This window comes from Mus pahari, chromosome 8 (genome assembly GCF_900095145.1).
Source record: "Mus pahari chromosome 8, PAHARI_EIJ_v1.1, whole genome shotgun sequence".
In the NCBI taxonomy this organism is placed as follows: Eukaryota; Metazoa; Chordata; class Mammalia; order Rodentia; family Muridae; genus Mus; species Mus pahari.
In genome coordinates, this window is record NC_034597.1 from 109,624,941 (window position 1) to 109,640,269 (window position 15,329).

The following is a 15,329-nucleotide window of genomic DNA, read 5'->3' on the forward strand; positions in this document are numbered from 1 at the left end:
GGGGGTGGGGGTGGTGGTTTGCCTGTGTTGGGAGAGACAGTTGAGTGTCTCTGGGCAGAAGGATGGCTTGAATGCTTTTGTTCCTCTGGCGGCCTTTTATATATCACCTGGGTGCCTGAATACTTCTCTATGCTGCTACTCCACTCTTAGCTTTAGATGTCACCCTGAGCAGCCTTTGCTTCAGTAGCTTTCTTCATTTTCATACCTGTCCCTGAAATCAGACTCTACCTTCATGTATCAGGGCCTCTCAACATATGAGTGATTGCAAGATAGATATTTTTAAAGAATGATTCATTTATTTTTATTTCATATGCATTGGTGTTTTCACTCTGTGTATATCTGGGTAAAGGTGTTGGATCCCCTGGAACTGGAGTTACAGGTAGTTACAGTGAGCTGCTTTGTGGGTGCTGGCAATTAAACATAGGTCTTCTAGAAGTTCAGCAGCTTTCAACTGATGAACCATTTCTCCAGCCCCAAGAGAGATACTTTTTTATTTTTAATTTTTTAAAACTTGGTCTTAACCAGTCCTTGTGGTTTTGGATGCTTGCGGTGGGTTTCCTTTAGTGGCCCTGTCCTTTGCCTAGTGGCAGGGGAGCTCATGGTCTGAACTCAACATATCTTTTTGCACAGTGCATCTTTCTTCATTGTTTAAGGGTTGATCTGTCTGTGAATGCATTTTACATCTCTGTAAGCATTATATAATTTTAAGGCAATTCCTATCCTTGTCTGTGCCTAGACAACATCATCTTGTCTGTGCCTAGACATCATGATGACTCTAGTACATTTGTACCACTTTTTTTTTTTTTTTAAACAGAATGGCCTTGAATGCAGGCTCAAGTGAACTTCTGGTTCAGCCCTTTACAGCTGCACTTGATTTGATATATTTGGACTTAAATTCAGTCTGTTTCAATGTTTTCACTTTTCTTCCCCCATAGTTTTTCTCTTTTCCTTGTATTTCCAGTGCTTAGCATTTAACTTCATTTCTCTTGTGGTTTGAGAGCTGTGTGAGAGTCTAAGCTTTTGTTAAAACCTGTCCCACAGCAGACAGCCTTGATCCCTCTAGGACTGATGTCAGTCAGGTTATGTTTTCCAGGCCAGACCCACCTGGCTGGGTAAGGACATTTTCGACTTCATTGTTATCAAGGTAATGTCTCTTACTCTTGTTTTAAATAGTCACCATTCTTTCCCTCTACCCATATAGAAGATATACCTGATCTTTTATTTCTTCCTTTGTATCTGGAAATTTTTTTCAAAGGCTTGCTTGTTGAAAACTCATAGATACATACATAAATATGAGGTTTTTAAAATCTCATTTCCCCTTCTGTTTCCTTCCTCTAATGTTTTCTCCTCCAACTTTCTCTCAAATTCATCATGTTATACCTGCTTATTTCTGGAGGAACTTTCAAAATTCTATTTCCGCTTATGTGTAGATACTGACTTTCTTGTTCTTCTGACAGCAGTAATGAATTTGTTTTCTAAATGACTTAAAATGTTTGCAAAGAAGATCATATGCCCCAGTACAGGGGAATGCCAGGGCAGGAAGCGGGAGTGGGTAGGTTGGGGAGCAGGGTGAGGGGAAGGTATATGGGACTTTCAGGATAGCATTTGAAATATAAATGAAGAAAATATCTAATAAAAAAATTTTCATTCATACACACACACAGAAAAGAAAAACAAAACAGAAACTGTTTGCAAGTGTATTGCATTTGTGTGTACTGATGATGTGTTCCTGTGAGGGCTGCACGTGCCATGGTGCATGTGGGGTCAGAAGGTAACTATCGCTCATTCTTTCTCCACCTCTACAAAGGCTCAGGATCAAACCTCTTGCCTGCTGATACTTTTTGCTAACACCTCTTTAAAAAATTAAAGTAACCTTTAAACAATTGATATTTTTTCTTAGTTTTCTTCACTCATGTTTGTACGTGCCTATGTACTTCATGGGATGTCAGGCTTCTGTGGTTTAATGCCTTTCTGCTGTTTTGAAAATTGTCTATTGCTACTTCTATCATTATCTCTTCCTTCTGAGTTTTTCAATTTAGGTAATTTCATTACATGCCCTTTTTGTTTGATAATTCTTTGGCCTTATGGTGCTCTTAATGCATCATTCACTCATGACTTTATAGTTTCACTTGTTTGCATTTGAAGCTAGACTTTGTATTTGATTCTTTAAAAATGCAGTTCAGTGCTTGCTATCTTTTTGCATCTCCCATCCAACAATTTCATTTTATCTTTTATTTTTTTAAACATAGTCAACTTAGTTGTCTTATGGCATATGTAACATCTTCCGTTTCTGAAACCCTGAGTGTCCTCATCGATCCTGTTGAGGTGGTGGCACTTAGGTGCTTTTATGCCTTTTTATCTCTGACTGCGTGTTACTTCTTAAAGGTTTTTTTTTTTTTTACTTGTTTATTTAATTTTGTATATATGAATATTTTAACATGTGTACATACATGTGCATGTATGTATGTGTTCTATGTGCATGCATGCTGTCAAATCCCCTGGAACTAGCAGATATTTGTGAGTCATGATTTGGGTTTTGGAAACTGAACCCAGGTCCTCTGAAAGAGCATAAAGTCCTCTTGACTTCTGAGACATCTCTCCAGCCCCAGGATATGTAATTCATTCATTCATTCATTCATTCATTCATTCATTCTAGTGGTGCATGATACCTTGGGTGATGGATTCTCTCCTATAGAGATTTGCTGCTGTTGTTTTCTGCCCAGTGCTCCTGTGTATTTTGTGGCACTAAGGGTCCCAGTTGAAAGTGAAATTTCTTGGGCTTCTGAGGGATGCTAAGCTTGTTTGCAGTCCAGCCAGGGGCTGTCTCTGAGACCACTCTGATCTTGAGGGTGTGCTCCTTTGCGTCCTCTGCTCCCTGTGGAGGTGGTTTATCTGTGCACTGTCCTGGAGTGGCCTCTCATGTTTATGGCTGTACTTTCAGTTACTGCATGCTACTAAAGAACAAAGTCCATCCGTGGTATTACTTTACACCTGGGAAACACGTGTGTGGGGGAAAGAAATGGTGCTGAGTGTTGTGCTTGTCTTTAGAACCCATTTGTTGGGTTTGGGGTGGTGATATTTTCCCTGTATTCTTACTCTTTGATTTCTTAAGAATACCTCTCTCTTGTTACCTACTCCCAGTAACTGAGTACTGGTTCCAAGCTGATGGCTTTAAGAAGTACATTATATACATATAAATTTGTGCCCTTTCCTGTCCTGTACACATGGCCTTTGCCTCACTTACCACTCCATTTCTAAATGACATGTGGAAGTGCTTCCCTGACACCTAGACCCTCACCAGTCACAGGCTGTGCATCAGCTGCAAGGGAGTTGGCAGTTGAGCATGCAAATCAAATACTAACTAGTCCCATGAGTGTAATCACCAAAGTCTTACTCTATGTCAGCTATATGAAAAAAATTGCTGGTAGAGTAAAAATACACCTATCAAATAACAAATTGGTTCTCACTTGCCATAGCATAAGTTTTCTGTATTTTGAGGCCAATATTATAAATATTTGTAGCATTTATTATTAATAGTAGTTGGTTACTCCCTTTGAAATTGTATTTCTTAGCTCATATTCTGTTCATGTGAATATCCTTACAATTTTGGATATTAATTTGTTTTTGATTAAAATAATGCTTTTCTAACTAAGTGAATCTAGTTAGATAACAAGGAAATATTTTTTTAAATTAAGATATGGACTTTATTATGCCATGATGAGGATGACAGCTTGCAATGAGATCCAGAGAGAAATTTGTAATGAGAGAACATTTGTGTTTTGTTCTACAAATAGATATGATTGTTACAAATAGACATGACTGTTGGGTTGGATACATGCCATCATCTATAGAATTACCATCCAGTGTCTTTTTTAGGCCAACTTGTAACTGTGTACCTTATTCCCTGAGACAAGGTCTTGCTTTGTTGCCCAGGCTAGCCTTGAACTCCTGTGCTCTGGTGATCTTCTTGGCTTAGTGTCTCTAGTTGCCAGCTACATGTTTACCACACCTGACACTTGTGGTTTTCTTTGTTCTTGGATTTGTTTCTACCTCACTTGTTTTAGCCAAGTGTTTCTTAAAGCCTGCCCCACAGTTTTCTGCATCAGATAGCTCTTTGCAGTTAGTTGAAATCACTGGAGTTCCTCAATGCCTGTCTGCTTTTTATCCTGGATAACTTTCCAGGAAATTATATTCTATCATTTAAAGGTGGCAGAATAGCCTTTGGGGTGGGGTGGGGTGGGGTGCGGTGAGGAGTTAAATTGGTAAAAATTTCATCATGTTAGTCCTGACAATACAGTTTGCTCACACTTAATGGTTATCACACTTCTTTTCTTGGGTTTATTTTTCATGAGTGTGACCCTGTTTGCTATCAAGAAAAATGAATTTTGCCTTCTTAGAATGTGTTTGTGTGTAGGGGGCATTTCACAGTAAGTTGACTACTAACTGGGATCATGAAGAACAAATCTTGGACTTCTCACAGCATTGAGGAAGCCTTTCTTTCATGCCCCCTCTGTGCTTATGTAATCATGGTTAGCTTGGAACTTGTTATAGATTAGGGTGAATTCAAACTTGCTATGGTCCTCCTGCCTCTGCCTCCTGAATGCTGAAAGATTAAAGGTATGTGCTACCATGTCTGGCTTCTGATATTGTTAAAACAATTCATTCTTCTTCTTTTTAATAGGAACATTATTTTTAACACATTTATTTCTATTATTTTGAAGTATATGTGTGTTGTGCGTGAATGTGTGCAAGTGAGTCTGTACAAGTGCCTGTATAGGCCAAAGGTGGTATTAGATCCCTCGGAGCCAAAGTTACAGGGGGTTGTGAGCTACTTGATGTAGGTGCTGGGGATTGAACTCCATAAGCAGGAAATGTTCTTAACTACTCACATTTTTTTTTAAATAGTGTATTTTCTTTTCCAAATTTACGTTCTAAGCTGAGATTCTAATTCTTAAAGCACACACCAAATTCTGTAGTTTTTGCAATCTGTGTTATCCCTAGTTCGTGCACTGGCTGGAGCAAAGAAGTCTGTACTGTGCTTTGTCCCTTCATTTGAAACTTCCTAAGCTTGTTAGTCCAGCTTCAGGCCATGTATGTTTTCTGGTAACAGAAATCTGAGTAGCATCTTCACTTGGTGGATGGTGACATCTGGACTCATAAAGTTTTGTTTCTCTCTGCAGATGTGCCACCGAGAGTCAGCAAGTTGAGGCCTTGGTGTAGCTTGGTTTAGCTTGGATGCTTGGCTTAGCTTTGTTCTTCAGATGGTCAGTTGATGGTAGAATATCCTGTATACCCTTAGACCCTTTTACATGGAGCCCTTCCTGACATTCCAGAGCAAAGTTTGCATAATTGCCTTCTCTCTCCCCACTCCCTCATCCCTCTACTCCTTCAGTGTTGAGGTCAGATATGCTCGCAATGCTTGTACAAGGCCTGAATTTTATACCGTTCAGGTTCCTAGTGTGTAGTCCAAGCCCCTCTATCCGTGTTGGGTCTACTGGTCCTTGCTGCATGTGGTTGGGGTCTGGGTCACGGTACTCTGCTGCTCTCAGAGCAGGGGGTTCTTCCCTCACCTGAGGCAGAAGCCATTTCATCGCCAGCGGGATCAGCAAATGAATATAGGGTGAAAACTTCAGATTCCATTTTTAGATATTCCCCCTCCATCTGTTGCTTGTCTTCCTGACTTTGTATGTTGTTATTTTTCTGAAAAAGTTTCTATTTCTAAGTAGTTGAATTTTAAATCTCTATTGTGTAACTTGGGTCATTGTGACAGTATTTGGTTTTCCCTTTTGATAAACCCAACTCTGTGCCCCATGTTTTCTTTTAGAACTCATTTTATACTTCATAATGGATCTCTCCATCTGGAATCAATTTTATTGTATTCATCTAAGACATTCAATTTATTCAACTATCTCATGTCTGTTAATTTGGAAAATGTTTCTGCTTATTTGGGTGCTAGTACTGCGGTGTTTTAGATACTATGCCGTGCATTATAGTTCAGTATCCAAGACAACTATTTACCTCTCATTCTTATTTTTATAGGTGAGAATTTAGCTTATTAGATTACATTATTTATATTTAGTAAAAGAAAAAGAATTAAAATAATATAGTTGCCAAAATCTTAGGAAAAGGCTTTTAATTTTCAGATATAATTTGCAAGATATAATCTTAAAAAATGGTTATGGCTAACATTTTGAAATAGTACTTTGTTTCCTTTTAATAATACTTAATGATAAAAAAATACTTAATGATAATTAACATATTTTTGCCTGTTCCTGCTATCTTTCTTCCCCAAGTTCTCATGTCTGCTGCTTTCACTGTTTGTTCTCCTTGGCCCACCATTTGTCTTATTTGTAGCAGGCATGGCTTTTCTGGTTCTCATATTAATATTTTTGACTTGGATGCTCAATGTGGTGGCTAAAGAAACCCCATTATATACCAGGCATCTATTTGTTATTAACTAGATATTTTTCCTCTTATTCTAGTCCCTGAAAGATAAGTCCCAGTAACATGACTCAGTGACCTCCCACCCCAAAACATACAGCCATGACCTTCTACTTGTTACAGTATGACTAACTGCTATTTTGGCTTTTGTAACTTGCTTATGCATACACCCAAAGATTGTTGTGAGTTTCCTTAACTACTTCACTTGACGGAACAGACTAGTCATTGCTTGCTTGCATAGATATTGAAGGTCATCTTGTGGTTTTCCCTTTAAAAGCCCTTCCCACACCCCTCCTTCATGACATGCCCGAGATTAGGCTTTAGGACTGTTTTCCTGCTGGCATCTAACCAATAACTCCTTTAATTATAGTTGGGTTGCATCTATGTCTTTTCCAGGGGTCAGCAGCAGCATCCCCATCACTGAGCATGTTGTCTCCATCATCATATGGCCAGGGCTTTTCTTCAGTCACAGCTTCCGATGTTAACTGTAGCTCTGGGTATTGTCTCCTGTGAGCTGTTGAGCGGGTGATAAACCAGGCTGCCCTTACATGTGTTACGTTTACTTTGTAACAGAAGTTTGGGGTTTGAGATAAATCAGCTACCTTTTGACCCAATATAAACCCTTGAGTAACTATTAAAAAATACAACAGAAAACAAGAGAGAAGCAAAGGTTCTTTGAACTAATGTGCTGTGTGGGGTGATAGCCTGGTGGGGTGGATTGAGAAGGAACTCCAACTTTGGGCAGTGTACTGGCTAGTTTATTAACTTCACACAAGCTTGAATTATTTTGGAAGAAGGAACCTCATTTGGGAAATGATTGATTGCTTGTGGAAAAGCCCGCAGTGCATTCTTTTGATTGATGATTACTGAGAGAGCCTCTAGGCTGGTGATTTTGGGTTCTGTAAGAAAGCAGACTGACCAGGCCACAAGGGGCAAGGCAGTCAGCAGCATCCTCCATGGCCTCTGCATCAGCTCCTGCCTCCAGGTTCCTGTTCTGTTTGAGTTTCTGTCCTGACTTACTTCAATGATGTACAGTAGTTTGGAAGCGTAAGCCCATTCAACCCTTTCCTCCCCGAGTTGTTTGGTCATGGTGTTTCCTGTGCTATTTTGGGTGTAGACTTCTGAATTGGAAATACTAATGCTGCCAAGGCAGAGGCACATAGTTAGCTATGCATTTGCCAGCCACCAGGAATGTATGGCCCTAAGAGTGAGCCCTGATGTAAAATGTGGGCTTTAATTACAGTTTATTGATGTTGGCTCATAACTCTCACAAGTTTCCATACTGATACAGCATGCTCGTCATCTGGGAAAGCTAGGTGGAGGCAGAGGAGTTATGTGGGAACTGTTCTAACAGCCTGCTAAACAAGGAATCAGCAGCTACTCTGATAAATAACCTCTTTTAAAATTGATGTTCTATGCGAATGACTTCATGTATCCTTACTGAATCAAGTTAATTTCAATTGGAATCAAAATATTCTTGACCAATGATGCCCTCTGAAGCAGAAATCCTTGTACCAAATCGCACTTCAGTTTCTCTCTCTAGTTCTTCCCTTGCTTCTTTTTTTTTCTTTTTTCCCCTTTCCTCCCTCCTTCCTCCACTGCATCTGAACCTCTGCCTTTTCTTCATGGTAACTTTCTTTTTTTAATATTTATTTTATGTGTGTGTGTGTGTCTGAGTGTATGTCTGTGTACCATGTGTGTGCTATAGCCCTCAGAGATCAGAAGAGGGTATTGGAGTCCATGAAATCGGAGTTGCAGACAGTTGTGAGCCACCGTGTGGGTGCCGGGAACTGAACCTGTGTCCTCAGGAAGAGCAGTAAGTGCTCTTAACTGGTGAGCTAGCTTTCCAGCTCCTGTGGTACGTTTTAGAAGTGGGAAAGATTAGCAAGAGCACGAGAGCCATGGATTTGCTTGTTCTTCCAATATGGTTCCCAAATGCCTCTTAGGTGCAGCATTCCAGTGCAGATTATGTCATAGCACATGACTATTGCACTGTGCCTTTTGAAGTATAACTGCAGTTTAGTTTAAAATGTTTTAATACCAAATTCCAACCTGTATCATGTTGTATCTTCTACATTGAAGATCTTTGGGAGATCTTTTATTTTTGAGGCTGCTACTTTCTTCTTTGTACATGTATGTGTCTGTAGCATGTGCATGTGTCTATTTTCATATACACACGTATGTCCAGGTATGTACACACATGCATTTGTGTGCATATGAGGAGCTGAAATTAACATCAGGTGTTTCCTTCAATCAATAACCATTTTATTGAGGCAGAGTCTCTTGTTGGACCTGGAGTGTGCAAGTTTTGGACAGTCTAGCTAGCCATCCTGCCATGGAACCACGCCTCTGTCTTCTGAGTGGTGGAATGCCTCACCCGAGTGGCTTTTATGTGTGCTTTGGATCTGAACTCAGGTCCTTCATACCCGTGTACCAGGTGATGTATTCATGGATGTATCTCCCCAGCCCTTCAAATGTTACTTTCTAAGTTTAAAAACTACTTTTGAAGAATGCAGTCTATGATTGAAGACATGGCTCAGTCCAAACAAGCATAGAGACTGGAATTCAATCCCTAGAGCTCAGATGAAAAAGTCAGGCATAGTGATACCATGAGCTCTCATTAGCCCAGCACTGGGAAGGCAGACAGTGGACCCCTTGGGCTTTCTGACCAGCCATCTTGGCCTACTCGGTGAGTTACAGACCTACGAGGGACCTGGTCTCAAAATGTGAATGGTGCCTGAAGAACAACATCTGAGGTTCTTTGACACACATATGAACACATTCACACTCTTATAAACATTCATCTCTATACACATGCACTTGTACACACACATATACACATGTATACACATGGCCACGATGTAATCTGACATGCTTGCAATGTGAAAAGGTATTCCTTATTCTTGGCTATTGATGTCACAATTCTCTCTTATAAATTAATATTTTCTCCATTTTAAATTCTGCTTTCCCTTTTTTTCTTTTTAAGGTTTAAATTACTAATTACTCAATTCTCATTGATAATTTAGCAGTTCTGTTGGGTTCTAGTTCTTGTCTACATTGCAAGCGAAATTATGTTTTCTGACAGTAGATGTAGTTGGACAAATGCTTTTTACTAACTTTGGAGTAGTGTAGCCCCACTCTCCTTTTTCTTTGCATGTATGTGTGTGTGGTAAGTTTGTCCATGGGAAAGCCTGTCAAATGGACAGTTAAAATTTTGTTTTGCAGCTTTTATAAATTATTTTGCTATCTTTGAGTTCTGGACAACCCCCCCTTTTTTTTTGAGGTTTTGAAACAGGGTCTTGCTAATATAGTTCTGGCTGGCCCTAAACTCACTGTGTAGGCCAGAATGGCCTTAAATTCACTGAAATGAACCTGCCTGTACCTCCCTAGCTCTAGAATTAAAGGCCTGTGTCAACATGTCCCTTCAAGTTTTGGATTTGTACTCACATTTATTATCCTACTTTGGCCTTCTTAGGGCCCTCAGGCTGTCAATGCAAAGGGCCTTTGGATGGATGGATGGATTAACCAATCAACAGTAGTTTCTTACAGTCCTGGAGGCCACTCGCCCAAGACCAGGGTGTCAGTAGGGTTAGTCTCTTTGGGATGCCTCTTCCCTTGGCTTGCAGATAGATATCTGTCTGCACATGGCCTTGCATTGTGCTGTGTGTCTGTGTCCATGCTCTTCTTATGAGGGCCCTAGGCATACTGGAGTAGGGTCCACCCTAACGACCTCATTTAAGATAGTCACTTCATTAAAGGCCCTGTTTCCTGATGTACAGTCTCATTCTGAGGTAGCAAGGGTTAGAATGTCAAGATAGGGGAGGACACACTGCAGCCCTGGCAGTCCTGTCTTCCTGTATTTATCTGTTAATTCTCACGAGGAACACTCCATGACAAAGTTTAAGTTTGTGCAGCTTTTCTTGAGTATCGCTATTATTTGCAGGAGTCATGTGCTGAGGTCTCTCAGTGTGCTTTTTGTCCTTCATTCCTGTAGATCAAAAGTCTAATAGCTTTGGGTCTTTATTTTGAAATCCCATATTCCCAGGAGGAAGGAAATATGGCACAATTTTAATGGACACATTTTTTAAGATTCTTTACTATGGCCTCCAGGACTGTAAGAAACTGATGTTTGTTGGTTAAGTCACTTGTGCCCTTTGGATCCTGTACTAGACAAAGAGTCTTTCTGAATTCAGAGAGCAGAACCAAAAAATAAAGGCATCTGTTATCCTTCTAGGTGAGAGCAGCAGCAAGGGAAGAGGCAGAGATGTATAGTACCGAGCACTATGACGAAACCCTGTTTTATAGGAGAAGGCAGTTCCCTCCTATTTTGTCGGGTAATCCTGTCTATCCTTAGGATATCTATATTCATATCCTGTTCAAGGTAGGGCTGACTCCAACAAATTCAGCTTTGGAAAGAGCTTTCACAGACCATCTCTACCTGATACCTGTCTAATCACACTTGATATATTTGCTAAAGATACTATGTAGGACGTGTTAGATTAAAATGGTATTATGTAGAGATTTAAAATTTGTACCATATACCTCTCCTCACAGGTGTCTCCTTTGGAAGTATTGATTAAGTTTGAATAAGCATGTTCTTATGGAGGATTTGCAAATTTTAACATGCCATTCATGATTATGAATGCTGGACTTTCTACTTTGAGTCATGGAAGTTTCTGCTTTGACTAAGTATAATCACAGATTACCAGCTTCTAAATATTTGCAGTCAAATATCCCTCCTTTCAAGAAACATAGACTCTTTTCCCCCATCGTCCTTTCTGCACAGTGGAATGACTCCCCCCTCCTCTGTACTAGGTTTCTCTTACTCTTAACATGCAAACTTACGCAATTACAGCTCACCCAAATTATTTTTCTGATAAAGAAGGCCTACTGATATAGTTACCTATTTTTATTTTTATTTTTTTAAATTAATTTTTTTATTATTATTATTATTTTCTTTATTTACATTTCAAATGCTATCCCAAAAGTTTCCTATACCCTCCCCCCACCTCTGCTCCCCTACCCACCCACTCCCACTACTTGGCCCAGGCCTTGCCTTGTGCTGGGTCATATAAAGTTTGCAAGACCAAGGGGCCTCTCTACCCAATGATGGCTGATTAGGCCATCTTCTGCTACATATGCAGCTAGAGACACAAACTCAGGGGGTACTGGTTAGTTCATATTGTTGTTCCACCTACAGGGTTGCAGCCCCCTTAAGGTCCTTGGGTACTTTCTCTAGCTCCTCCATTGGCGACCCTGTGTTCCATCCAATAGCTGGCTGTGAGCATCCACTTCTGTGTTACCTATTTTTAAAAATGCTTTAGCAACTATTAGGTAAATTCAGAGTAAAGTCTTAGAAGTTTAGGTCAGAGAGAAATGGAACAAATAGGCAGCCGTGAATGGACACCTCTTTCCTCTTAATGAGAATCTGCAAGATCCGGAAGCTGAGGAGTAACACGTGCTGGTCCAGCCAGGTACAGCTATGTCAATCATGGTTCATCATAAGATATACGAAGCTCTTTGCAGGAGTGTCATGTTTACTTATGTTTTAAATCTTTAAATGATCTCTGACTTGGAGTAAAGATGGAGAAGAAGAAAGGACTCTGGGCTCACATTACTAGCCCTGTCTACAGCTGCCCTTTCTGTAAGTCCATATGCAGAGCCACATATGTTTTCTTTACCATAAACATTTTCAGAGTAAAACTTCACAGAACCCCAAATCAGGATGGTGACAGTGTTGCATTGCTGTTATCCAGAGGCCTCACTAAAGCTTGCTACAGAAGGGGAAATGTCTAAGTCAGGGTTATGTCACACATAATCATTCCTCGTTTGTTTTGTTTTGTTTGTTCTGTTTTGTTGTCTTACTTTTTCCTGTTTCCTTTTGCTTTTGGAGATTGGTCTTTCCCCACGTAGCTCAAGCTGGCCTTGAACTTGGGATCTTCCTGCCTCTGCTTCTTGAGTGCCAGGGTCCTGGGCCTGCATCACCACAGTCAGCTCTCTCTTTAGTCTCTCTTAATCTGGAACAATCCCATGGCCATTTAGTCATTTGTAATCTTGACCTTTTAAAAAAGCATAGGTGGTTTAAAAAAAAAATAGCGCACGTTCATTCAGAGTTCGTTGATTTCTTACAGATGCCTCCTTGCCCTTCTGGATCCAGCGGTGGGGAGCTTCTGTGAGCACTGTGCAAGTGCCATGGGTGTCTGTACCCCACAGTTGCTAACATGGGTTGTGGTGAGGTAGTGTGCCCAGTGTTTTCACGCTGCACACTCACTGTGTTTCCTTTTCTTGGCAGTGAAGTAGCTCAATGGAGATGCCCTAAAATTCTCTAAGTATTTCATTTTCGCTGTCTCCTTATAGTTTCAACACTCACTAACTTGACCATACTTCCTAGCTTCTGTTCAGTTCTATTCTCTCTGTATTTTTTCTTTTTATATAATACTTTTGGAGTACTGGTCATTCAAAGTGGAAATTGAGTCTTTCACTTAATTAAAGCTCATTTTGAAAAGGTTGTGTAAACTGTGCTTTGTCACATAGTAGGTTTACATCTTATAGTTAAGAACAGTTGGGTGCTGAGATGCTCTGTTCACATGGAATTGGTGTTGAACTTTGCATTTGTGTCTTGTAGAATATTGTTTCTAACACATCACAATTTAATTTAAAATATATATGCATTAAACTGTCTAGTAAGTTCTTTATTTAGTGTCACATTTATTTTACAAAGGGTAGATGCTTATTTTAGCAATGATTTGTCATTAAAATTATGTCAAAATGTCTTAAAATGTTGTTGAAACTGTAAACAAACTCATAACACACACAGAGCTAATTATGGATGCCATCTGTTTATTTTTACCAAGCTTTTTCTTTCTTTTATTTTTTTAAAGACCATGGCATTGTCTGGTTATGATAAGCTTCAAGATTATTGTAATGACTAAGCCCTGTCCTTCAATTAGTGCAGCTGAAGCTAGAAGATGAGTCATTTGTTCAGTGACCTTTTCCTGTGTCCATGTATGAAATGTGACATGTCACAATAACGAAATTATTGTGACATACACCTGGAACTTAATTTTTAAAAGGAAAAATAATGGTATGAAAGTACTAGGCCTAGCCAAAGATTTTTAAAAAAAATTTAGAATTTACTTGAGATTTTAGGTAAAAGATTATATGTTCTTTTTCAGTGCTGTAAACGTCCTTATTTGAACCCAAGTCTAAGGATTTCTACATAAACAGACAACCAAATTATAATGATGTCTATCTGATCATGTGGCTGTATGTGAGTGTTGTGTTTTTGCACATATGTATCCCATGTGTTGGTGTGGAAGGCCAGGTACTCCCCTGGTACCATCAGCTGAGGTAGTTATCAGCAGTCTGCTGAGAAAGCAGAATGCTCCCCATCACCCTGGTCTGCTATTGTGCATGCTAAGCACTGCCCAGGTCTGTCTGGAGGGAAGGCAACCTGAAGGCTCCATCTGCTGCTTCCTGCCATGCTGCACGGATGTAAGATTACGCTAATCTTGCTTCTTGTCAGGACAGGTTAGTGGAAGCATGCAAGTGGGCATGATTCAGACTGGATGAGGGCTTGAGAACACCAGCGGTCTCCCCACAGATGCCACAGCAAGTGTAGCAGAAGGATGATTATTTATCAGCCACATTGAGAACTACAGCAAAAGAAATGTAAAGCTAAACTATTAAATGTGGGACCACAAATTAATCAAAATTGGGAAAAGTAATGGAGAAGCTTACACATGCTTTCAGGGTGGTTCTGACCTTCATCTGTGTGGAGCTGTATTTATTCTTTCATTTTAATGTATTTCACTGAAGATTTTTAGTCAGGTATTACTAAAGGTTAAGCAGAATTATTTCACTCGACTGTGAACTTTTGTGAATTCCCTTGTTGATGTCCATTTATTTGCCTTTTTCTTTACCTATCAACTGGCAATCTTGGCTTTACAGGTTGAACATCCTGTCACAGAGTGCATTACTGGCCTGGACTTAGTCCAAGAAATGATCCTTGTTGCTAAGGGTTACCCACTCAGGCACAAGCAAGAGGATATTCCCATCAGTGGCTGGGCAGTTGAATGTCGGGTTTATGCTGAGGTAAAATGCATTCTGATGGTAGATTGGGGTGTGTGTGTGTGTGTGGAGTGGGGTGGGGTGAGGTGGGGTTATGCCCAAGTTGGAACAGACAGTGTGGCTAAACCACAGATAGAGTAAGACTTTGATAGCCCAGTGGTCAATGCAGAAAAACACTAGGTAATTTGCAACAATTAATTAAAAACAGAATGGAGTTGAAGTAATTGTTGTGTTTTTCTGGGTGGGGAAGTCAGTAGCAGTGTACTGGGACCCAGCAGGGCCTCAGCTGGGTGCCCTTGACTTGGTCCTTCATGATTCCACAGATGAGCTCTATACTGTAAAGCTTTTGGTAAAGCTTCCACTCCTGGTTAATAATTTTAGTTACAGGTTTACCAAAGTCTTAGTCTGACAGTTCACACAAATCACGTAACAGATCATTCAGCTTCTGAAGATGCTTTTTTCCCAGGTGATATAACAGAAATGCAACATAAACATTTGTGCAATCTTCTAGGTGCAAGATACTAGCCATATAAAGTGCCGAGTCAGCGTATCTCTAAGCAGGCTGTGAGTTGTTTTGTAATCTGTAGATAACTCAGACCCACACATTGCCCAGTGTTACTGCTCATGATCATATATGAAGTGGCCACTCATACTTCCCAGCTCTGCTCTCATATGTTTACAGGCAGAACATGTACATGCATAGAAGCATGTATGGCTTTCTGAGTCTCTGCCGGAAGACTTTTCCCAGCTTTACCATATTTGAGCTGTTTGGAGAAGTAAGAAAAACCAATTTCTTTGCTGTATTGCATTTGTTGTTC

General features: G+C 40.0%; 1 protein-coding gene across 1 annotated transcript in view; it reads left to right on the plus strand.

Moving 5' to 3' along the window:
- The window catches only part of Pcca (propionyl-CoA carboxylase subunit alpha), a 336,175-nt gene that overhangs the window by 123,026 nt on the left and 197,820 nt on the right, over positions 1-15,329 (plus strand). The window contains exon 13 of the mRNA XM_021203136.1: positions 14,392-14,535. Within this exon, the coding sequence (XP_021058795.1) occupies positions 14,392-14,535 (144 nt within the window). The remainder of the gene's footprint in view (positions 1-14,391; positions 14,536-15,329) is intronic.